Source organism: Eucyclogobius newberryi, unplaced genomic scaffold (assembly GCF_026437365.1).
Source record: "Eucyclogobius newberryi isolate DKJ021-1_F unplaced genomic scaffold, fEucNew1.0.hap1 SCAF_18, whole genome shotgun sequence".
Taxonomy (NCBI): Eukaryota; Metazoa; Chordata; class Actinopteri; order Gobiiformes; family Gobiidae; genus Eucyclogobius; species Eucyclogobius newberryi.
In genome coordinates, this window is record NW_027315812.1 from 16507014 (window position 1) to 16534072 (window position 27059).

The following is a 27059-nucleotide window of genomic DNA, read 5'->3' on the forward strand; positions in this document are numbered from 1 at the left end:
GGCAGACCTCCTGTCGCCAAAACAAACAGCTTGGTGCCCTCCCTCTCAAATAGGGGCCGGCGGTGGCCATTGATCTGCAGAGAGGAGAAACTGGGGCTACAGATGAGAAGAGAAGGGCTACGGCGAAAGTAAAATGCACGATCCAAAACGAATGAATAAACAGGAGGGGCGTTTGATCCCTGCTCCCTCCAGTGTAAATGGTGAAAAGAAAAGATAGCGGGATATTCTGCGTGCAGATATCAAAACTAATAAAGGAAACGGATGCTTATTTGACATAAATAGGACAGAATTGAAAAGCTTGGTCTGGATCTGTTTCAGATCTATATCAAACTTGCATCAGCAGTAAGGTGCAATGTAAAACTGTGAATAGTAATAATAGTAAAAGTATAAACTATGATAAAATAAGGGTATGCAAAAATACCATGTGGAAATAAAAATAAAATAAAATCAATAAAAATTAAACATAAAAAAATAATAAAAATCGGTATTGAGCCTTTCCTTTATATTAAAATGTTTGAATTATATATAAATGTATAAAAAATATGCAAAAACAGGCTTAAGTGAGAAATAAAAAATTAAGGCAAGATACATTTTAACATGTTTTAGTAACTAAAACCTAAAAACTAACTCCACCACTATTCAAACAAAATAAAAAGCTCTGTTAATTCTACTACAAAAAACTCCTATGCTTATAATTAAACAAACTATCTCTACTACTACCAAAGTTGTGATGTATACTAAGCTATCCCGCAAGGTAAAGAAATACTCCAAATCTTACTTGAATAATCTGTTGGTGGTCATTGATCTTCTCGAGACCCTCACACAGGCAGAGAGTGACCCCCAATGAGCTGAGCTCCAGGAGACCACACTGACCAATAGCAGCAAAGTACCTTGGGGATACATTGACTTTCAACCACAAACATGTGCGTGAACTGTGTGTGCTTCAAACAGAGAGCCACAGTGCAGCGCCGCAGATGGAGGTGATGAGTAAACAAGCTCTGGGCAGCGCTCTGGTCAGGAGCCAAACCCCTAGATAAGACTGATTTAAGACATACAGTACACGAGAGGTAGAGAACGCTAACCTTTAGGCCTTCAGAAATGGCACACTTGTATGCGGATAAATGCCCCCCCTTCAGCTACACAGGCCAATAATGTGGATGTTCAGCCTAGGCTAGAATAGGGCTTTTAGCCGTCTGTTTTTCGTCTGGCAACAAGGTTTCCTGCCTTAATTAGACTCCATTTTGCCGAAAATGAGGTGTCAAAATTGCAATTACCACGCGATACGGAACCCAAGCAATGTAAGCTCATTCTCAGCACGTACAGGCTGTGTTGTATAACACTGTGGCTATAACACACTCTCTTTACATCCTCCTCCGATCGTTCTGGGAGGGAATTTAAAGACAAGTTTGATGGGTAAGTTTTAAACTCTTTTACACTTTTATTTCTAACATCAACAAAACAAGGGGAGAGTTCATTTGGTAAAGCAGATATTATCGTTATTTCATTTTGTTACTTTACTCTATAGGTAATAGAGTGAAAGTAAAGTTGTGTGGTTTAATATGAATGAAAAAATGGGGTGTTGGTTTCCTTCTACAGTTTCAAAATGAGCCAAGCCCGTGTAACCATTCCAGTGCAAACGACTCTGACTCAGGTTTGCTCAGGTATGGCACGTGCCCCCAGTGCAGCCCGGTGACATGGGCCGGTCACACGGTAACCAGCCCTACAGACAGTCCACTCCAACACTCTCCCCCAAAACGGAGAGAGCAAAGGACAGTTTCTCAACACATGGAGCAAAGTACACTCTCTTCTGATATCTATAAGTAATATCTACTGAGCATTTCTATAGAAGTAGTTACCAAAGTTAACATTGTCTGAAAAAGAGACTCCTCTCCTCTTAATGACATCGTCTGTGGTTAAAGTTAGTGGTTGCATTATGTCTGCTGCTGTGGCCTGAGCTGAACCCCCCGGGCTATCCTGAGGCTCCACACAGTTGACCACATTGTTTACCACTGTCCCACAGAGCCACACCTCCACTGTCACAGCCAGTCAAAGCCACCACCTCAGGGCTACAGTGGTGTGCTTTTACAGACAGGTGACAAATTATGTTAATTGTTAAGAGTGCATGGTTTTAAAAACAAATTATGTTTTTTTCCAGGTATTTGGTATTAAACTCACACACAAAGATCATTCTTTTACATTGTGTTCATTGTAAACCGCACTATTGATCTAAAGCAGATTAATAATGAAAACAGGTCCATTGACTTCCTGTTCAAAGCAGTGACATTTCATCGTAACAAACAGGCAATTTTTATTTCCATGTTTGTATTATTGAGAAATGGGCTATGTCACATTTTGACATTTTGCTTTATTTTTTATTTATAACAGAAAACATGATCCAAAGAGAGGGAAGTACTAAAACAAATAGCATATAGGCACCTAAATAGCACATTATTGGGCAACATATTTTTCTCACTTACTCCAGTGGTGAACAAACACGTCCATTTTTAAGTTCACGATGAAAGTGAGCAACACAATTTTCTTTTTCAAACCCTTCGTATACCCAGAGCTTTTTTTTTTTTTTTTTTAAACGACCACAACTAAAGCCATAGCAGTGGACGGGGATAGGGGGTAGGTGAAACAGACAGTACTAGATTACTCAAACATGCATGAATCAATTAAACTACAACTAATGATGATGGAACACTGTTAAAACATAGTTAAAAGATTTGAAAAGTTGATTTTATATGATGTGGCCCCTTTAATGGAAAAGAAAGAAAAACATATTTAAAACAAAAAAGAGCATTATACTTTCTTTATCATGGACCAGAGCTCTGACGGAGGTGATTGTTTTCTTCTTTTTTGTATTATATGTCAGTCATTCATTATTCCATGACCCCTCCTACCACCGACAATCACTCAAACCACAAAGCTTCAATTTTCGTGTGAACGCTTCAACCACCGAGCCCCTGCTGCTTCTTATCTGCAGACACTGTACACATACAACTATTCATTTGTTTGGCTTTTGTAAGCATCTTGCCTCTGATTTCCTGACAGCATTGTAATATTTGATTGTGCTTATTCTGACTGACAATTTGCCCTTGAACGGAGATTGTGGAGAAAAAAAAGTCCCTGCTGTTCCCGAGCGTCACAATAATGCAAGTTTGACAAGAAAATTAAAGCAGCCCTGGATGTTTATTGTGATGGATTGCTTCCGCTGTGTTTCCGCTCAGTGTAAGTGGTAGTGAGTTGGTCTAGGAAGAAATAAACAAAAGAAATTAACTGACGCCACTAAAGTGTGAGCAAAGGAGTTGGCGAAAAGCCGTGAATCCTGGAAAAATGGATGACAAGGTGATCAGGCTCACAAGTGAAGCTAAAGCGTAGTTTCAGCTGGTCTGTATGATAAGCTCAGCAGCTGCCAATCACCACTCAGCCTCCTCCGCCCTCCTCCACCCTCCTCCCAGCACCACCTTTTCAGAGTAACATTTTTCTGATTCTTTTACAATTTATGTTTATTTTTCAGGTTTTTCACCACCACCAGCGTCTAGGCTCCAGGGGGAAGATTCCTATCATATCCTCTTCTGCACCTCCTGCATCGCTCATCGTTCCCTGCCGGGGTCTAAGCGCCAAACCTATAATATATATTATATATCTTTATCGCATATTCATTTGAGTCCCTCCAAGTTGAAACACAGCAACAGTAACTGCTCATTGTGGCAAGGCTGTAGTGCAGTCACGATGTGTTGTATTAATAGAAACATATTTGTATAAAATTGCCATATACAACGGTCATGTTTACATTCACAGCTTCTTTTTTCACCACTGCTTTCATAAAAGATGTGAGAAAACATTTTATTTAACTGAAGAAATGTTGTTTTGAAATGACATCAAATTGCTTGGTAATATACCATAATTTTACAACCACCAAACATGAAACAGAAACACTGCAGCTTTGTTCCAGCGCGATGGGCCTAAAGTGGATGTTCGCAGTAATTGTAGGTGCTTTCAAAAGAATGAGTCGACTTCAACAAGCTGAAATTGCCAGAAAATGTTCCAAACAAGGATTGATCTTTTTTTTCTATTCTTTTGTGGAAACAAAGCAACATGGATTCCATCAAAAACTTCTGCTGCTCTTTGGTATAGTGTAGAAATTCAGTTAACTGGGTTTTTCACTTATGGAAAAGAAAGATTAGTTCTTCATCAGCACGACACAGTTACATCCAAGCAATAAATAAATACAAACATGAACTAGATGCATTAACAACACTCATTTGGGCATCACTGACCTAGTTTAAAAATATAGGAAATGAAAGCAAAATAAGGTTGATGTAACTCATCCAAGTAGCTTCTTCTGCTCTGATGCAGCTAACACAGCGTATTGCGTCTCGCTACGCTAAGAAGGGATTTCACAATATCAAATCTGATATTTTTATTGTAATAAAAACCCTCCACATGTTAAGGATTAATCACAATTACTAAGAACATGATCAACAACAGTAAAATCTTAAATTTTCTTCCATTCCCATCTAACACATTATTCCAGAGACTAGATTGACTAAATTAAACATTCTAAATGACAAAAGACAGATCGCTCTCGTGCTATCTTCGGGTCTGGATTCAGTCAGGTTCGAATTAGGTTATTATTTTTTAGTTCTTACGAATATCTAGTGACCGGAATAATCAGGATTATCAATTACGGTAACTGAATAATAAAAATGAATCCTTATTACAGCAAAGGTGTGAACTGAGTCACATTTTGTACAATCGCTGAAATATCACATTAGTCACTCTGATTGTTTGTCACACGGTCTATTGTTTTCTTTATTATGATTTGGGCGTAAGGAGTTGTAAATGACATGTTGTGACAGTAACACCAATTAGTGTGAGTGACTTGGATAAGTTATAAGTATTAGTAAAAGTACAGAGCAGTGCATAACGGGGGGAACTAGGGCTGTGTGTTCTGGACAGACAGGGAACTGCAAGCCGGCCCATTCGTTGCTGGTTTTGCAGACATTCTAAAGCTAAACACTTTGTATTCTAATAAATAAGAAACAGGTATGTTTTACTTTCTGCACTATCAACTCATGAAACTGAATGCAAAAAAAACAACTGCAAAAAACAAAACCACAACTTCCAAAATGATGTTCCCGCGGCTGTGGAGCAGTGGGACAGTGACAATCTTGAGTTTTATTCCAGGATCAGGTGTGGCGTTTTGGCTCGGTTTACCCTGCCTGTGCCCAAAAACACAAACAACTAAAACACGACAAGTATCAAAATATTCAACCAACAACAGATATGTCTAAGAATAATCCAGACTGGACTAAACTATACTTCATCTGAATTACACAGAGCGACACACAGGTGGAACTGCCTTCACCAATAACAGTGAGAACATATATTGAACTGGTCCTGACATGTTTTTTAACAGGGGTAAATGGCAGTTACCACGCAGATTTGTGAGAGGGAACACGGCGCACGTGCACTTAAATCAAAGTGGCAGAAGTCCTCAGACAGTAGGAACAAAGGCGTGTGATGGAGAGCGGAGCCATCATCTGTCTGTCACCGATGTCCCTCAGCTCAGTCCGCCTCTGTGTCTCCTCATGGCATCTCCACACACAATCATCTACAGAGCAATACGGCCTGGCCTTGATAACACATCAGCCTGCTGACACCGCCGTCTCTCCCTGAAGAAGAAAATATAAAAAAATAAAGAAGATGAAGCCATCACTCACTGGCACTAGCCCAGCAAAATTACAAACCGCGAGTCTCCAAAGAACTGCCTTTCATCTGGCTTTCTTTCCCCCTCAGTGTGTCTGTCTGCGAGAGATGCAAATGGTGGAAAATACAGGGACGAACGGCCGACTTCAAAACCTTTAAAGTGCAAAATTACAACATCAAATAGTAGCGTGACTGAACTCTTAACACACTAGAACTTCAAAAATTCCAGTATAGTGTTATTGATTAAACCAGACAAGTCCATCTGTCTCATGCCACGATTTTTTTTGAAATGCTAGGAGAGAAAAACTAAACGTGAGAAGGGAGCCACGAGGCTATTTTCAGTGTTTCATGTATGCAGAATATATGTAGAAAATATGCTCTTCAAACAATGCAACTAACCAGTCACTGTTGTTTCAAGGTGCACAGAACACTGCAAAAAGTCTAAGTTTAAATGAGTGGAATTCATTACGGTAATCTTAATTTCAATACATTTGATTACCTAGAGGTGTTTCTGACTTTCAGTAGCTACATTTCTTGAACTATTCTACATCGCATAAGCAATTAAATGTCTCCTGGTCAAAACTACTTACATTATAATTCATATTCTGAACTGCAATCATTTTTGCAAGGTTAGATATTAATATGTTGCAGTTATTGACAACCCTTTACGCTTCTCCTACATAACATCTATAATATTTTAAAGGTGCACTGTGTAACTTTCCAAAGAGTTGATATATTAAGGTTTTTGTTTTATTGCTTCCGAACTGGATTCCATAGATAGATGATAAAAAGAATAAACATTGACATCAAATTGTTGGTCAAAAACTTCTATCTTCTTCTATAGACAGTATATATGCTCATGGAGACACGCAGTTATCACCAGGCAAAGTTACAGGTCAGATCTGAGGAGAGGCGAGCTCACTTACAGTAAGAATATATATTTTTCAAGCTATTTTGAGCCCTATAACGCTCAATGCTAGACGAACGTTAAATGGCATCGTGTTGGATGTTTCCGTAAAAACAATTTGCAGTTTATATGGTCAAAATCATCTTTACATTGCAATTATAAAACCTTACGTTAACCTATTTACAGCCATTTATTTGCAGTTTTGCTGTTAATTTCACTTGTCAATGGTTGCAAATTCAATGCTATGCCTGATTGTGTATGAGATCATAAATAATAACATTAACTGCACAACTAATGACTATGTGAAATGAAAGGGCTTTTAGATGTAATTAATTAACATACTGTTGTCATTACGCTGTGATCGCTGACATAAATCATCTCAGCATGTTCCATAGAAGCCCAATGAAAATGCATGGTTAGAGTCATTATCACGTTTTTGATAGAGATATGGTTTGAAAGGAAAACCAGCCATCAAAGACACATTTATGCTGTAATGGTTCAAGGTTATCTATGAGGCTCAGTATGTGTCAATAATATGGCGCCCGGAATCCAGGACAAATAATGAAATGTCAGCAGATCTGTGATAGCTTTGATGCTTAAAGGGGAAAAAAAAACATGGAGACATTTTGCCTCGGGCAGCAGGAGATGAAGAGGATTTCTGTAAGACTTTCAGACAAGAGGAAAGATGTGACACAACCGCAGCAACACTCAAAGTCTTTAGCAGATCGGCATGTTTGAGTCATTAAAAATAATTATAACACATATTTTATGGAGTTAACCTGTTGATTATTCCAATTTAATTCAATTTCAATTTTGTTTTTTAAGATTATCTCTCTCTTTTTTCTTTTAAACTTGTCTCACCCCCAGTTTCTAACAAAACAATATTTTTCATTCACCTCAATTTGTCATAAACGCTGGGACACGGGGCTGGATTAAAGAGAGTTTATAATTGCAATCACGTTGAAATAGCAATTTGAATGGTCTAAATCAGTAAATCGCAAAGTTTGTGAATAATTAGGCAGTATTATGTTCTCTACAGAAATCAAGCAAATAATAAAATAAAACTGGCTAACTCTGAAGTGTGGACCACTACAGGTATTTATCGCATAGTGGGGACTAAATTGTGAACACTCAAAAGATATCAGATATTGGTAAATAGGTTAAGATGATCTTATCTTATCTTATCTTATGAGGGCTCAGGTTGGGCTTAAGCTCAGGATCAGTCTCCAGGAAATGCATGTACATGGGCAATACTGTTTATCAGCATTTAGATACTTGTGAAGAGTGAACATTTTTGATAGGGGTACAAAGTGATATTTCTGCACTTTTGTAGTTAATTTTACAAGCATTTCACACTTTTCTGATTAATGCATCTCAACTAACTTGTTTGAGTACTCAGTTTGACTGATACATCGTCTGAATATTGTTATCGGGATACTAAAAAATAAATAAAAAATCAAGATGTAATGTGCTGAAAACCCAACATAAATGTTACTGCTCCAGAATGGAAACATTTTAATTACTTGAATTTGAATGATGAATACACCTTTTTTTTACCTAGAGCAATTATTGTGTGCCTGATGGTGCACAGGCGTCTTTTACCATGGACGCACAAACACATTTTGTTGTACTTATAAAGTTAAATAAAGTTGAATTGAAAATGTATGCCAGATCTAAAAATCAATTGTTTTTACACAACTTTAGATTCCATTGTCAGCACAGGGAATACATGAAGACTGTTTGGTATAAGATTGAATTTCATCTCTCAGTGTTGGGCCACAAACACAGGCCCATACATTATTGCCTTGAGAACGTCCCCGCAGGACAGTCCCGGGTGCACGGGCCTGCGGTCGATAACCAGCCGCCTGATGCAAATAGTAAATCTTTATGGCGCGACATCCCATTCCATTTAGGTGCTCATTGTTTTCTCAGAGGGATCTTACAGTCGCCTGCTCGGACAGTGGACATCAATATACACCAGCACCGTAGCAGTAATGATCAGGCAATGGCAATGAGAGAGTGAACAGCTGTCCCCAAAGCTATGACAACTCATGACTCTGCAAAGGAGGACAGCGACTTCATGTTGGGAAACGTAGTGTATGAGTTATTACATGCATCAATCCGAATATAACTGTAACTATTGGCAGCTGAAGTGACTACCTCTTCATCAGTGTTACGTCCCCTGGAAAGCTAACGCGTCAAGTCATGTTGTCTCTATGGAAACTGTCTAAAAGCTGCCAAAGGAGTCGATGAAAAAAGAACAGAAAAGTGCAATGTTTTCTTTGAAACAAGCAGTGTTTCCCAACCACGGGTGCAGGGTCCACGGACACTTAGAGGGATACTTGGAATGACAAAAGTATGACAAGGACAATGTAAATCCTTAATAATTTTTTGTTGGATGATTTGCACATTGATATCATCAAAACTAGAAAAGATAATAATTGTTCATATTAAAACGCTTCGTACATACAACAGAATCACCATAACATGAACTAGGTATATACCGTATTTTCCGGACTATAAGTTGCACCTTTTTTCATAGTTTTGGCCGGGGAGAGACTTATATTTATACTTATATACTTATACTCCGGAGCGACTTATATGTGATATAATTTGTTATTTTCACACTTGCAACCGCATTTCATACTCCAGAGCAACTTATATATGTTTTTTTCTTCTCTATTATGCATTTTTTGGCTGGTGCGACGTATACTCTGGAAAATACGGTATGTAAATATATAGATTTTAACTTGAAAAGGTAACTAATTTTAAGAAAGTAACAAATTATAGGATAACTTAGATTATTGGACAACATGTTATATGTGCAAGAAACACACTACCCCGTTATAATATCTGTTGGGTTTGACAAGGCAATAAGTTACAATTTGTCCTTCATAATCAGTTGTAAGCAGAAAAATGGGCCACATATTTAAATATTTGAAGTATTTGAATATTTCATGAAGCCAAATGATGGTCAGAAGAAGGCATCTCATTTAATAGGATGTGTCCAAGTGTATTTTATTAACAGTAACAAGTGTGAAAAGAGAAGTCATTCATTGTTCATTATTACTTAGAATATTCCTCAGAGAAATGAGTCACTGATGAAGCCAAGAGGCCACACCTTTTAAAACAAAATCGTCACACTTTGTTCAAACTCAGAATAGACAAAGGATTATTTTGCTCAACAGACACGATTAATTTGGAGAACAAAGTGTCTGTAACTGAACAAATGAGCTTTACCAAACACTGGGGAAAACTGTCACTTTGACTAATGACACAACTATCTGTTTCAGGTTTGAAGAGCAAATTAAACTATGAAAAAAACATGAAATAAAACGAATTTCTTTTAAAATGTTAACACTGCACTGAACATTGCACCATCTTCAATCCGTTACAAAACCACCTAAGCAATGATTAAGTGAGCCACAACTAGAACCGAGTAAAATGTGGAAGAATCTGAAAATATACATATAATGGTCAGTACCAAAACTCTAAAACCCAAGTTCAAATTTCAATGTGTACTTTGTAACTTTTCATGTTTTTTTCCATAAAGATTTTAACGCATTGTCTAGAATGTTCCATAGTATGGCATTAAACTTATCTATTGCCACAAGGTCAAGTTACAGGTCAAATATGAGGGGAATGCATGTTTTTGAATCAATAACTGCAAGCAAAGCAGTAGCATCTCCATGGAGACAAGCAGGTGGCAGACTTCCAACCAGAAAAGTGACATAATGCACCTATAATACGACACAAAAGTTTATCTTTTGTTGAGAAAGCATCTGCATTTCAATAATTCACAAGAGCTACCGGCTTAAATCCATATCATTATGACCTAAACACGTTCTGGTCAAGTCCAAACCGCTGGTCACATTTTTCACAACATTATTTGCCAAACACACAAAGCAAACTTGCAGCACAGTGCATCGCTCAAAGTTGTGTCAACGCTTATTTTTCCTGGCTCCGAACTGCAGCAAAACTGTTTGTGCAGAAGGCTTTAAAATAACTGCTCTGTGCCACTCACACACCATCTGTCTATAGACCTGAACTGCCACGGCACAGTGACAGACACGCTGCCAAAAATGACTTTTAACTGCAGCGAGGTTCAGCTAATGTGGTGTCAGACTCCCGGTGACAACCTTTAATGAAACATTGCTCTTTCCTCTCCTTCTCTGGCTCTAATCAGAAACAAGGCAGCGCTATTAAACCTTCAGAAAGTCTTTGTTCCCTAATATCTCAGGATGTGCGCGTGTCACTCCTCTTAAGTCACTGAATCCCACTTAGGCCTTCCCCAGGCTGCCATGGCGCTCGTTTAAAGACCCTTCAAGAACATTTTGCCGGCTGAGGACGGCTCGTTCTGATGAGGCAAAGACATTCATAATCAAGCGATGAGAAGAGAGATCAAAACCCATGTGGAAGTGCACATTAGGGCTCAGTATAGCAATTAAAGGAGCGAGCGGAGAGTGGGAGGGACCACCCACAGCCGCACACGGACTCGAAGGGACAAGTGGCACGACCAGCAAAGTCGAGATAGTGAACTTTTAACTACAACTTCTCCGCGCTCACAATTAGGACACTTAGGACATAATTATAAAATCTAAACAACACATTTTACAAATAAGACACAATGCAGAAAAATGAAAAAGCAACATCAGGTATGGAACGATTATCATGGCCAAAACTAATGCTATTAACGATAGTGTCACAATAATTATTACAGTTGCTGATATTGGAAAAAAGTATTATGTCGGCAATGTAGTTGATTTACTAGCATTTTGGTAAAAGGTAGGCCACTTCTATCATAATTAGCATTACCATTAATGACTGTGACTGTGCATAGAATAAACTTAATAAGTGATAAGAAATGAGGGAAACTTGTCCATTTTGTGGGCTTCATCTGTGTTCATCACCGTTTTTGTGCTCTTTACGCACATCGCTGATTTCAAAGCATTGCCGTCTGCACTTTAGTCAGCACAAAGGCAGCAGAAGGAACACTGTGTCACTCTATGTCTAAAACATGTGTCCTTGTGATTATTCTGGTCATTCTTGCATTGGCGTTGCAGTGAGTGCACTGTGATCACGTCCCTCTCTGGCCTTGTCCGTCATCACATGAAACAGTTTGTTTCGAGTTAGCAGCGGGCTACAAAAGCTCACTTCGCCAGCGCATCTTTTAGAGCGTTTTTCCGTTGTCAAAAGTCTTCTCTTCTAAAGTAGTAGTAGTCTCATATCTCAGACGTGAAATGCTTTTGAGGAGCGATTTTAGTCCCGAATTAGGCATCTCTCCAACTCTTTGCCTTATTTAGTTTAGTTTAACAATTGTTCTAAACTCAATTTAAATACTTTGGTGGTGATCCAGCTTGTAAAAGCCTGTAACATAGATGTTTAAGAAATTATTGAACACCCAATTATAGTATATTTTTCAACACAAATGTACATTTTTACCGTGTTGCAACTTTTCTGAGTTTCTGACACTGAGCTTCTTAGGGCTTTGCTTGTGAAAATCTCACTTCACACAAAGACTAAATTCACAAGGGGTGTGGCACATAACAGCTAATAACAACAACCTGAGGCACATGATGATGAACATGACAACATCTGTAATCAAACAGTTTTGTGAGGTGTGAAAAAAATAAACATGATTCACTTCAAGGTTTGTAACTTCATTATCGCGTCTGACACTTGATCTGAAAACAGAAAACGTTGTCGAAACAACTTGATAATGAAATACATCATTATATTACAGACAATTACAGAAAACACACATCTTGACGAACAAGTCGACATAAAAATCATAAAGAAAAACAAAGCCAAGCAAAAGGAAAATCTATGATTTTGATAAGCAATGGTATTAAGTCTATCTGGTTTTCATTTATTTCAAGTAATTTTAATATTGTTAATATATAGCATTTCTTTGGACCACCAACCAAATCAATCAAACCACATTAACACAGGCAGGGTGGATGAAGTGTCTTGCCCAAGGACACAACGACTGCACTGCCAACTTTCGAGTTTTAATAGTTCTAACATAAGCCACTGTTGACAAAATGAACTAAAACCTTGTGTTGGAATAAACAGGCGAAAAAAAGGTGAAAAAAACAATACAAACATAAAGGCAAAAGTAGATCTCATGAGGAGATACGGTACACATACTCTACAGTGTTTAATTTCCCCAGAACAAACAGAGATTAAATGTAGGCCTATGCAATAATGAGAGCCACACAAAGTGACAGAACAGCTCACGGCGACACATAACAAGCCCCGCAGAGACATAAAGCTGGCCCCTACCGTCAGTGGAGCAGCCCGTGGATCCATCACTGGAGCAATATCGCATCTCGATCCGCTGCCGCCCCACCTCCAGCAGCCCGGGGTCAGGGATGCGGGCCTTGCACGTGTATCTGAAGCGCTGCTCGTAATGACCGCCATTGTCAGAGATATTCACCGGAGTCCAGGGAGTCCAGGGGGTGGTCTTCTTCAGTTCAGGGCAAGGGAGGGTGTTGCATGACTGGTATTCCTGCAGTGACACACACAGTATATTGAGATAGAGACTGTGCAAGTAATGTAACTCATAGCTATCGATTGAAGTCAGATGGCGTTTGATTGTCTGGGACCACTGGGTTGTAACTATCAGTGTAATTTAGGACTATCACTACTGCTACTGCTAATGCCTTAGATTTATAAAGTACTTTTCAAGATATGTGAATTACATTTCCATTCCCCCCCTGCACCTGGTGGCATTACGTAACTTCTATGGTCACAACTGCCCTGGGGCTGACTGACATTGATGTTACGATCAATCTGCGCCAATGGCCTCTACAATCACCACCAATCACATGAGCAAGGTTGGCGAGTGCTTTGCCCAAGGACACAAGAGCAGGGCCAGAACCAAGAACCCTCGTGGTTATGGCCAACTACTGTTTAATACATTTACTACTACAGGTTCTTTAAAGGACACATATTATGCATTGAATGTATTGTTATTGGCCTTTTAAACATTTTCGCAAAGTACATTTGTTTTAGCAAGGAATTAGAAATGGGTAAAAAGAAAATCGCTTTCCTTCAACAAGCTAATGAGAGCATGCTGTTGTAATGAACACAATTTGACAGCAGAAGTGTTCAGAACGAGTCTTGACATAAGATCTCAGAGCTCTATGACGTCACAGAACTGGGAAATATGAAGCTTAGTGTTTTTGTGAGGCTCAAATGTAGATGACTTAGAACAGGATGTATTAAACGAGCATGAATGCAGCTAAACATAACTCCAGGTACGTTTTTGATGATGCAACATGATGAAAAGTCAATTTGTACAATATGTTCCTTCAAAACTTCTTTCCTCAGTAAATATTAAAAACGAGAATTAAATGAATCCTGCCAGAAGTATATTTCAAAGTAACTTTCCACCTCGGGCTCTTTGAATCAGAGCAGCTCATTGGAGCAGTTTCATGGACTGACAGCCGCTGACAAAGGCAATGCGATACTTGAGCGTGTGTTATAACTTCTGCTACACTTGCCTCGGCTGCAGCTTTTCAAGGCAGGTGATTTCCTCTGTCTAGTGGGAGCAGATAAATCATTAAAGCAACTATTAAGCACCCCGGCTCAGACAGACAGGCTTATATCCAGGCGTGATAATAAACGGAACAATGGCTTTTAAAATTCCCAGCAGTGACTATTACGAAATTAAACTGCTTTTTTATGAGGGTATAAACAGATTCTACAACGCTTTCATCATTGCGCGGTCTTGCGTGCATCTTCATCCCACTGCGGGCTGCTTAATGTTGCCGAATGCGCCGTCGCTCGTCTTCTTAAACATCGGTCCGAGCGGCTTTATTTGTCTTGTAAAAAGGACTGCATGCGACACGTAGGGATAAGACCACTTGCACAATGCGGCACAAGGCAAACAAGCCAGCTGGAAAAGGTCATTGATCTAGTTTAATTTATAATCGAGCAGAGGAAGGATGGATTAGTGGGGGGAAAGATTGAGTAAAAGCAAGGGACCCGAGAAAGCAGCCAATTGGAAAGTTAGCGAGCATTTTTTGTGTCATGAAGTAGTAATAAAGTAAGATAAAATAGTACATGAGGAAGAAATTGTACTATGGACGTCTGGTGTGTATAGAAAGGCTGTATGATCTTCTACAGACACAAGTAGGACATTTCAAAGTTGCAATGGTAATAGTTTAGGAGTAAATGCTCTTTTTTTACAATTCACAGCGGTAACACTGTTAGTCCTGAACACTCGCAATAAGATAAGATAAGATAAGATCAATACTGACTCAACCATGTGCAATTCCGTCATATTCATGTGCAATTACTGTCGTGATCACATTTAATGGTATTTATTTATTATTTTCCCCCTCCATCCCTTGTTGGGAAATGGGAGGTTTTGTCTATAGGAGTTTTTGTTTATAGAGATCTTCTATTGAGAGATCTTCCTATAAGTGATCTGTTCTTTTCCTCTGTATCTACCTCTGTATCTACCTGCGTTGCAACAATAAAATTTCCCCATGTGTGGACAATAAAGGATTATCTTATCTTAACTTTAAAGCGTCACTATGTATCATTTTTTGGGTGATTTTTTTGCACATTATTGCACCTTTATTTGGTGAAATTCTTCATGACAGGATAAAAGTGTTTACACCTCTTTTTCTTCAAACTAGCTAACATTTTTCGCGACACAACTGAAGTCCATAATAGTCGAATATTAGGTATCCTGGAGCTGTTTTGTGTCTAAGTGAATCCAGACTAGACTAAATGATATAGGGAGGACGAGGCGCGCCGGCTGCCATTCTCTGCCACTACTTGTTTATTTATGCTGAGCGGGGCTTTGAGTGAGAGCCAGACCTTGACAAAATAAGATAAGAGTTCTTTTCTACGCATCCGTCAGGCTGTCACACCGACATCTTGGCAGGTCAGTCTGGGAGTGCTATACATTATACAGTACAGCCGCCATATTTCTCTCTCTCTCTCTCCATTTACCGCTGTATCTTTTATTTCTACGGTAGTTTGATGTCAAGTCCCTCTCCTCCTCTTTCTGTTTCTCTGAACCTACTTTGTGTCCCTGGTTGCATGGCTCCTTCCGTCATCTCTGGGTAGCAAGGTTAAGTACACAGGGAGGATTTAGATTCTGTTAGAACCGCGTGATGAATGGAAGTGTCATGTCGGCACCACTTCCTGCCTCTCCCCGTCCAGAGCTGTAATCATCTCCGGACATTAATATTTAACAGCAGTGCACCAATATATGCTTGCCCGCATTGCCATTTTAATCAGAGGTAGGAGCAAGTTAAACATATATTGTAACATTATTAAGAAAGTGTGTGAGGGGGAATGGTGGTGGTTGGTGCTGGTCTGTGCAGTGAGAAGGTTCTGGGTTCAAGTCCTGAAACGTGTGGAGACTTTTAGGTAGTTTGCACGAGTCGGATTGTGTTTCTTTTCTTCATCAGAGCTGCATCGGAACTGAAAAAGCTACTTCATTCTAAAAAAATTGACAGACAGTTTAACATTCTTTTGCTATTTCCCTCTGGGTCAATTCAATGTATTTTTGTGACACCCAAAATCACAACAGCCTCGATGGGCCACAATGAAACAGTCATTAGACCAAACAAGAGGGAGTTCCACAATGACAAAAAATTGCACTGGGTCAATAAAATGCTGCGAAATCAATATTTTTCACTTTTTGTCCGTCTGATATTTCTTTTGAACTAAACCGGCGCTTTAAGTGGTCCAGAATGCAGGGGCACACAGGACCACCAGTTCTAAAAATGCCCCTTTTATTCCTGTGTCACAAGTCCTGCTTCTCTAGTGCTGTCATTGGTTGTCTTGTGCTTACGTTTGATTGGACGTGAGTAGAAAGTAGACAGGACTAAACACCGTCAGCACTAGATTCAGCTCATGTGACTTCAATTGTGGATTTGAAAATAAAGAGGAATCAAATTATATAAAGTTCTAGACATGGAGATGAAATGGGCTCCTGACAGAAATCTGAGGAGATGCAGAGGACTTGTGAACACAACAACAACAACGAAGACGACGACAAGTGTGAGCTGTCATTCAAAGGACTGAGCTAAAGACTGAGTAATATGTCTCTAGTCAGTCACGTATATATATATATATTTAACAAAATAACTACACAAGTTTAGCAGTGCCGTTTGTCATGACCAATGTATTCAGACTAAATCTCTGTTTATGCCCTCCTCCTGCTGCTGTAAACCCTCTCCTCACTGTGTCCCCAGCCATTTGGACAATAAAAGTGTGTCCCCACAGATCAGACCTGTCTCATGTGTGCGTCCCACCACATATATGTAGTTTGGACAAGAGCATTTGGAAGACCCCCTCCCTACTACCAGAAAACTTACACGTGTCACTAGTAAAACATTAAAAATAATTCTGAAATATACTCATCTCTTATCAGAAAATCACTAAGGATCAAACAGGAAGAGGAGTGTTGTTGACTCGTAGATGCAAACCAAACACAGTAAATATTTAATGAGTCATAGTAAGCGTTTCTGCCTGAACTGTCTGGATTGGTGCTAAGGAGAAAATGACATGTATTTTAAAGCTAACCCTCCACAGGCAGGAGAGGCTGCACATGTAGTACATTTCATCATGCTCACTCAACAACAGCGAAAAGCTATTGTGGTCAAAATGGCTACTTCTTCAGATTAACAGGGGCATATCCAATCAGTTTAAAATAAATTAAAAAAAATCTGCTGTATATACCAGTACTTGAGAATTTCCAATAGCCTTTACAATTATGCAGTGGATTGTATTTTTGCAATTTGATATTGTTTTGACACCCTTTAATTATTCAAAGGTCATTTATGAATTATTTATTTTGTTTCTAGTTCTCCCATAAGAGGTATAAACATCCAGTGTGCCTATCCAAAAATCCTGAACACTCTTCACTTTCAGTCTCTGTAACTTGCTGCTAAATGTTCTGTGATTGATGTTTGACACAGGGTTATGCTTGAACAAGCTTTTGATGTGCATAATACAGGGTTAGTGCCAGTCTTTTAGAAGCTTAGAGGAATGCAAACACAAAGGAATGGTCTTTGGCTCCTCTCATTTTTACAGAAACGTGCTTCACTCTGCATGCACTAAGCATCTGCATGTTTTTGATCGATTGACATCACATCAAACCCATCAACCATTAAGTGGAACGAACAAGGAAAACAATGGGTGCGGTAACATTGCAGCAGTGGCTCGATTCTCACCCACTAATCAGGAAGTTAATGGTTTTATCCCAGCTCCAGCCAGTTTACACGGTTATTGTTTCTTTGGACATGGCACGTCATGCTCCTTTCCTCCAGTGCATTCACACCAGTGTTGAATGTCTTGGAATGCAAATGGGTGGAAAGGAGTAAATGTGACACAAGCCTCTTATTGACCACTGACCAGGATGGCCCAGTTGCTCCATTGCACAGCTGTGTCTGACCTCAGCCTTTCCACAGCGTATTACATATTCCCCACATTCACATTACATATTAACAAAGAACTGCATACTTTATTGTAATGGGCTTTTTGGCTCACGACAACAAGCACGTTAAAAAAGCCTGTACACAAAACACAGCCCGAAAAACAAAAACAGAACCTTTGCTGCTGCTGCTGAAGAGGTACTTTTTATGACATGTTCTGAATAATAGATTCAATGGACCTGAGGTTGTGAAACATGGCACCTGGAAAAAAGAAAAACAATCATACCCCTGCATACAGGAGAGACACGATGGACGAGTAAATGAAATATTAGGTAGAGTCAATTCAAAAGCAGTAAGTAGTTCCAATTAAACTGTGCTAATTTGATTATTTCCAGCTAATGAGCATTGTAATACTTCAGACACATCCAGGACTGCACCCACAAGCACCAACATCTCAATTTCAGAGAAATTAGCTGAAAGTGAACACGCGGCAAAATGCAGCCGAACGTGACCGGAGCCATGTGCAACACCAAATTGGATTCAATTAGTTCAGTGATTTGGACAAGCTCTCGATACAGATAAACAAAAAGATGTTTTTTTTTACACCTTCACAACCGCATAGACCCTGTGCCATAGAGGGAACGACAACAACGACCACGAATACGACAACGACTACGACTACTACTACTTTTTAATGTGAGTGATGTATTATGTATTTCTTGGTAAAATGTTTTACTATTACTATTATAATGGACCCTTGATTGATCAGGCCGCTCAGGTTCGGGCTTAAAGGTATACTGGCTTGGGCCAATCTAAACTCTTCTGCTACTACTTGTGTTACTACTACTACTACTAATTGTGTTACTACTACTTCTGAATATGGAATGTTGTGAATCACTGTTCACCAAGACATACTCAGCAGCGGCAGCATAGACACTCAAGTTGTCCTTCTCTGACCTCCCATTCCTTATGAAAGCATGTTAATATATTTATGCATGGTTTACATCCGAAAAGCCCCTATCTTATTCAGACTGCCAACAGACCAATCCTGTATTTTCTAGGTGTTATGCTCTGAGGGTACAAGAAGAGATGGAAGAGTGTGTCTATGTATGAAGGAGTGTGAAAATCAGCTTCTCATCTTCTTTAAAGGAAGGAAGTTTAAATGTTCAGTGGAGGTTGAAGCAGGCTATATTGTACTAACTTTCCTAACACAAGTTTGTGTATGTGGAATATTTGTACTTTTGGTCTGGCTGTTGGTGAGTCGTACTTCTCCAACCTCCTACAATCATTACACTGATTAAGCAGTCAGTATAATAATGCATAATCTATTAAAGTGAGACACTTGTACTTGGATTCTGAAGTATTCTGAAGTACGTTAAGGTCAGACACAGCATTTCTAATTGACTAATTTAATTTACTAATTTGTCTGTGTGTGTGTATATATATATATATATATATATATATATATATATATATATATATATATATATATTTATATATTTATATATATTATATATATAGTACAGTCCTTCATACATTAATACAACAGATAAGCAAATATTCCTGTGTGACGAAAAGAACTGTTCTCAATATTTACCTTCCAGCTCAGATTTCTAAAATGTATTTACTCAATTTGTGGTGCTTGACTAAATAAAACAAAAATGGAATTTTCTGTTGGCCCGCAATGATTTCAATAATTTTTGTTTGGTAAGATATAATAAATGTTTATTACGTTGTTGTTAGCATTTATACTCATTTTTCACTTTCTGCTTGTTCCCGTGGGTCGCAGGGGACTGGAACCCAGCCCAGTGACTTTGGGCCTTAGAGTTGCCAGTTTACCTTTGGACAGAGGAAGCTGGAGAACTCGGAGAGAACCCACGATAACGCGGTAAAACATGCAGACCAAGAGAGATCATGTGATGTTGGTCTGGACCCGGGAATCGATCCTATCATCTCCTTATTGGAAGAAGAGAGCTCTAACAAGGCTTGTGGTTGTCACCAAAACAGCCTGGTTTTAGTTTGTGATGTTTGGAGACAAAGCTATCTCTGGTTGAAAATGGAACAGTGAGGTTTAGTAGACGTTCTTAGGGCTGCCCAATTTTGAGAAAAAGTCGAATTGAGATTTTTGTGACGTGAAGTATTACAATAGCGATTAGATTAGTAGTATATGTTTAAAGGATGGATTCTGTTCAAAGTATAGTAATGTGAGAGATGATTGAAATATGAATATGATGTTATGAAGAATGGCATGTATTTCAGAAGTCTGTAGCGGTCTTAACGACACGTGCAGCCAGGTTTTTCTATAACATTATATTTTGTTCTTTGCAGAGATCTTTCATTTGCAATTCAATAATCGTGCCAACTCAAATTGCCGTTAACATTTGATCATGACATAATTGTGCTGTTAGTAAAGTGATGTAAACTAAAAAAGTAACATGAATACACATCGATGTATTTCTTATGTTTCTCTGTAATGTGTCACACAAGGGGTGGGCTCATTCTTCTTGTATGACACATTTCATCAGGCTGCTTGGGCCCCTTGGTCAAAGCCCAGACGCCCAGTGTTCAGTCTGATTACAAAATCAGGCCGAGGTTCGGAGCAGGTCTCCTGGTTCCACACCACTGCACTCACACACCATGCAGGATTGTACAAACAAAGGCAAGGCACATCACTCATAACATAATAGTAATAATGAATGTATGAATGAATGTTGGCCGTAGGAGAGGCCCTAATCCTTCAGTGGCTCCTGTGGATGCAGAAGTGTAGTTTACCCCCCACAGTGTGATCGTACCGATTATACAATGCTATAATGAGCTGTATAAGAACAATGCATTATTACATAACATTCATTTATAGATTTGTTCTGGTTGAGGTAAAGATAGTTACATTTATGTAGATGGAGATGTAATTGCTTTGCCTGTAATGTTCCACAATATGGTATTATACGTGATACAATTGCCAGAACACTAAATATACACTGCATAGGTATGTTTAATGCCATACTGTGGAACAATCAAAGGCACATTTTAATTATTTATTTTATTTATTATATATTTTACCATGTAGGTCTGTTGAGAACACATTCTCATTTTCAAAGAGGACTTGAAACACAAACATGTGCACTCTAAACAAGAAAACGTATATTTGTAGAACTACAGTTTTGTATCAACACTCAGGAAGTCAGCACACATTAATGGTGCCAACGGATTATAATATTATATCATATCATATTTCAGAAAATAAAAGATATAACTTGATTTTATTTCCCAGATAACTCCTGGGGAAAAGCCTGTTGTGCACATTCAGCGGAAAGAAGAAATACTTTGACCTTTTGGATGAGCGGATTAGCATGGAGCAGTTAATGGCGATGCTTAAGGCTATTCCCCGCTGTCGAATCCAAGAACCTGTTTGTTCTTCTAATCATGTCCCATTGTTTTTCAGTCTAACATCGCTGCCAACGGTGTTTAGAGCCCCCTTTGACCTGCTTCTCCGTTTCAGTTGCACCTGCTCCTCTCTGCCCCACTGTACGCCTGTGGAGATGCCTCGATCACAGAATATGTAGCCTCAGGGATCAATACAAAAAAAAACAAAAAACACAACACAACAGAGAAAAAAACAACTTATTTGATTTGCTCAGCGGTTTACTTGACGTTTGACCACAACAAGCAAGTCGGGTTTCATCATCTTTCAAGTGTTTCGGGGGAAATTTCCTGCACGCTAAAACCAAGCAGCTGTTTCGCTCTTTCCTGTCTAATATCTGGCAGATCGTGCCTCTAAACGCTGACAGGTAAACAACATACAGTAAATATACGTGCAAGTAAGTATGAGCAGCATATGTGTCACAGTGGGGGTCCTGGGAAGGTTTAAAAGTGACACAAGTTCTTTGAGGAGTCAAGAAGTATTGGAGTCATGATGATGAATAAAGTAAAGAAAAAAGTGTTGACTGACTTTGGCCATCTCTTGTTCTTTTTTGTGTTTTCTTGCTCTCTGTGTCTTGCTCTGTTAGTTTCTATTTTGTGTTCTATTAAAAAAATGAAAAAGAAAATGAATCACAAGATGAGGCAGTGGTTGAAATGGCCTTCGCACCTGTTCTCGTGGAGCTGTTCCGTGATGCGCACCCTGTGGAGGTGCTGACCGGAAAACCAACTCCAAATGAGTGTGCGCAAATAATATCGTGTTCTTTACCACACAGTAACAATTTCAGACCCTTTTTCACCCCAAGACCAAGATAAGTTTCTTATTATTGTATCCGAAACAGGCTATTGAAGATAAGGGAAGGGGAAGAGTTTATCTGGCTGTGCATGTGTTGAAAACCGGGGAACATGTGTGGCTCTGTGACCACAGCGCTTCAGCTCTCACAAAACACAAGCAGAAACAAATAATTGCCATTTTTTTATTTAGTTGTATGTACATTTTTTTGTTTGAACTGAAAATCTTTTGTTTTTCTCTCGTTTAGATTCAAAATCAAAACGGAAAGAAAACAAAGACCGGACCATGAACGGATTACAATGTCAAAGAATGTCAAATTTCGCTACGTTCATTGAGCACATTCAGAAATAACTGCACTGGGCCAAATGGCAAAATGAAAATATCACTTGTGCCTTCACTTGTCCATCTGGCTGGGGTTAGAGAGTGAGAATGACGACCACAGTGGTCCAAGAAAAGAGACAAACATTAGAGTAATCAAATATTAAGTTAGTTAGTTTATTTATTTGAGACAGGGACAGTGCACAATACACATTAACCTCATCAGGAGAGATGCATGGTCTTCAGTTTAATTAAAGCAAGTCTGTCCGTGCTTGACAACCACAACAGACGGGACATAAAACCAAGACTTTTGGGCCGCGTTTCATAATTAAAATAAGAAAAAAAAAGCACATTCACATCTTTCCGGAAATATAACAACAAATGCCAGAGGGCAAATGTGGCAGTGCCTCCTACTAAAGCTTTTAATAACAGAAATTGTCGCTTTGATCTGCGTAAAGATGCTGCATTAATACAAGCTAGTCAAGCTGTCTGAGCAACACAGAAAAAGCCAAGGTGTCTGTGAAGTGTGCATGCAATTATGTGGACGTCTAGTGGCACCGGCAGACCTAATTAAGTCTGTGTCAGCGTGTGGGAGGGCGACAGGGAGGCGACGCCAAAACAAACTCACAGGACAAAGTGGTACGGGAGCTGAAGACGAGAGTCGCAAAGCTAATGAGTCGCGCTGAAGAGCAACCTGTCGACTCCAATTAATACACATCAATAATCACATCAATAATCGTGTTGTAATATTACTTTGAACCACATATGAGCTTTAGCTTTAATTTGCTGTTGTGCTACTTCAGGAGAGTTGTGTCTTAATTGGTCCATACATGTTTCAGTGAACTTAAACAAATATCAGTGTTCACTTACCCCCCATCTCCACCCACAACCTGGCATTTACTCGCCGTCTAACTCGCTAAATCTTCACTTCAACTTAAATAAACTTTGAAGACCAACCCCAACACAACTATAGCGAAAACAAATATTAAATTCAACATTCAACACAACTGACACTGACATTTGATTGCCGTTTGTGCTTCTTGTTCAAACAAATCCGTCGGCTCTAATTTACACCACATCAAGAACACTTGAAACAAAGCCTGTCAGAGGAGTTTTTCAGATAATCCGCTGAGGTTCCCCCGTGGCCCCCAGTCACTTTCACTTCACAAGGCAAAGCAGAGGCATCCCGCTCGCTCCAGACTGACAGCAGCGTTACAAACTAGACCCAAATGCTAAGAAAGAAACCTATTCTGACAAGGCGCATCTGCTAAATTGCTATTTAATGGAAGGTCAGTTTTTTCATTGGAGTTTTTTCCCGAACAAACTAATGTGTCACGGGGAATTATATGACGCTGTGTATATGGCGAGGGTTTCATAATGTTGCTAGTGTGTGATTTAGCTTTACAACGGGCCATTAAACAAGCTGCGGGATGTGCCGTTTTTGCTAAATGGCTTGTTTAATGTCGCCTGCTCGTCGTCGCCTCACACACGGGTCAACCCTTCAGTCTGGTAGGAGATATAACCTGGTGTTCTGTAAGTGCATGTAAATATAACGTATGCATCATTTATAGTGGGTTTTATTATGAATGAGTGGGATACTTGTAAAAAAATGTTTATAGAGGAAATTTGGAGCAAAGTTTAGGTTCAATTTGTGCACTTTTAGTTTGTGCAGACCTAATGAAACATGATATACGGTATGAACATTTAGTACAAAGCAGACTTTATGAATTGTAAACCCTTCAAGCCTTAATAAAGTAAAGTAGTAAAGTAAATGCCTTTCTGTATTTCCAAGCTGACACCTGCAAAGTACAATACACTTTCTATTTTAAACACTCTAAGATATAGTATTACACAAGATTTCTGTAATAAAACATCTTAAATCTTCTACTTCTTATGTTTATGCACAGCAATTGAAGCAAAATCTGGGTCCCGACTAAATATCAACTACGGTAGTTACTGGGAAGAAGTTGCGACTACCAAAATGTGGTATTCATTTTGAGATTGGGCTAACCACTCTGCCATCATCACAGAAGCGTTAAAACACTCAAGGCTGATATATTTTTGAAGTTTTGTTTGTAAGACCTTTACAAAGCAGAAATCGTGCTTTTTTTTGCTCTTTGAAACGCACTTTACCGTTTCCAGCTCCATTTACAACGACGTATTTCAAATATTTTCATACTCGCTCATTGAAACTAAAATAATCCCCCACTCCAGGCCCCGACCCAAATTGCGTAATCCCTTTCCAGGAGGCACAGGAGAGGCAGAAGAAGCTCTCGTGTTCATTGCGTCTTTATTTACATGCTCTGGAGATGGTATGTGCGAGAGAACAGAAATAACACGCGGCGTCTCATCGCTCTGTCAACAAAGGTCAGCGCTGGAGCTCGCCTTTCAACACTCCGTCGCTTACATCACAGCAGCCTTTGTGGAAATGAGCTTCATGTGTGATCTTATTCTGAGTGTTGAATGTGTGTGTGGATGTTGTTAAATGGGCCCTGTAATAAAGGGGAGAAGCATGATATGTATGTGTGGTATAGACAGTTCCTTTACAGACTCAACATGACTCAAAAAACACACGAGCACAGAGATGATTGTACTCGTTGGAAGTGCAAGAAAGTTATTTTTTTCAGTTTGTCCGGCTGTGTTGAACTATTTAAAGGTGCATACTGTAAACTTGAGGGTCCACCACCTGCTTGTCTGCATTCAAATGTTATTGTTTTGTCTGTAATGGCATTACATGTGCAGAGGTGACTTTTCCCACATTTTTTTTCATTTTTAACAGAAATAGATTTAAACAAAGAATCAGTGGCTGTTACTTTATTTTTTGGAAAGTTTTCAAAAGCCAAATGTATTTTACAGCAAACAAAGTAGTTCAACTTGAGTGCAACTCTTGGCTCACCTACAGCTGCACGGTACATTCATGACTTTGTCTCCAGGCTGGATTATGTCACATGTAAAAAGAGACTGTAACTGAAACATGAAACGTCTATGCTGAGCTGAACTTATGCAGCATCAACATATTGTGATTTATGTCGCTGTAAGAATACAGTACGAAACATTTTGTTAGCAAAAGGATTTGTAGAATTTGTAGATACAACAGTATAAGATTTGGAATGAATAGAATAATAATATGGAACTATTTGAGGATACAAATAAATACATTGTTAATTCTTATGACAATGGTCCTAATTTATCATCATTCTGAAACCTATGAATTACAAATATTAAGCTAATTGTAGAACAGGTTAAGTTTTAGGTGGTACAACTTTGTGTTATTTCTGTGAGTGGGCTTGCATCTCCACAAACCTGACTCATATTTAGTCTGGAAGAACCTCTTCCTGCTTGTTTCCGTTGAAATTCTGTTCCTTTTGCTACAATAGTCCACATTATAGCATACAATGTATCTATCGCCAAGAGAAATGTTCCAAAGTACGGTTTTAACTGTCTATTGTTTCATTCAGGTGAAGTGCCAGCTCTAGAAAGTTACGTACTGTTACTTTAACTTCAGATCAGATGGGATACTTCATATACTTCATATACTTTACTCATGCATTTTCTTCTTAACACACAGTTATATTAGGTCCAGTCGTACCTGTCCACAGCCGGGGCAGTCGTCTCCGTTCTCACATGTCCTGCGTCGTGATTGGATGCCTCCACCGCAGGGCACGTTACAGCGTTCCCATGGCGACCAGGCGGACCAGTAGACGTGAGGAGGGCAGGGCAGATGCTCATTGCAGTATCTGAGGGAAAAACAAAACATGAGTGGGAGATTCTTATTCAATCATTTACTAAATGAGCGGAAGAGGAAAAGTTATGCAATTTAAAGTTATACAATCAAATGAATAACGCGGTTGGTGAGTAATTTGTCTAGATCATTGTTATGTAGATGATTAACTTTTATATTGAGGAAAAGTGGCAACGTTTGTAAATGAACAACAAAATAGATGTATTTATTATATTTATTTCATTTATTACATTGTAATGGCATTAAACTTATACCACCAGGTTTGGAGTAAATGAATAATGCAATGTAAAGCGTCTTTGAGCGTCCAAATATGTGCCATATAAATCAAATACATTTCTATTCTAATTATAATAAGATATTTATAGTTAAATGAACAGTTTTCCCCCTGCCAGATGGTTGAGTGCATCTGTTATTATACACTACCCACATACAGAAGCCTTGTATCAGGGTTTTTTATGATGTTAAATGACATAAGGACTCTTAATGACATAAGACAGTGTTAAAATAATCTGAGAAGGCCACTAAAGATGTCAGTGCACTTTTGCCTTCTAGTAACTACAAAAGGTCTGACTGTCTATTAAAGTGTAGTTATAACAATGTTTTGTAATTCCCTAGCCTTTCTTTGTAGTGGTCAAGATTCACATTCATCACATTCTTTATGGAAAAGTTGAGTACATTTCATTACGTATTTCAATCACGTTCAATATATTTCACAGTTTATTTGCAATAAAAAGCCACACGACACATGCATCACTTCTAATT

At 38.9% G+C, this 27059-nt stretch overlaps 1 protein-coding gene across 2 annotated transcripts in view; it reads right to left on the minus strand.

Annotated features, from left to right (window-relative positions):
- sema5a (sema domain, seven thrombospondin repeats (type 1 and type 1-like), transmembrane domain (TM) and short cytoplasmic domain, (semaphorin) 5A) overlaps nt 1-27059 on the minus strand; it is a 216660-nt gene that overhangs the window by 26472 nt on the left and 163129 nt on the right. For both annotated transcript variants that reach the window (XR_011927715.1, XM_072450696.1), the window contains exons 15-16: nt 26145-26292; nt 12908-13133 (exon numbers count right to left, since the gene is read on the minus strand). Coding sequence is in view for 1 of the 2 variants with exons in the window: in XM_072450696.1 (XP_072306797.1) it covers nt 12908-13133; nt 26145-26292 (374 nt within the window). In the remaining variant the exon portion in view is untranslated. The remainder of the gene's footprint in view (nt 1-12907; nt 13134-26144; nt 26293-27059) is intronic.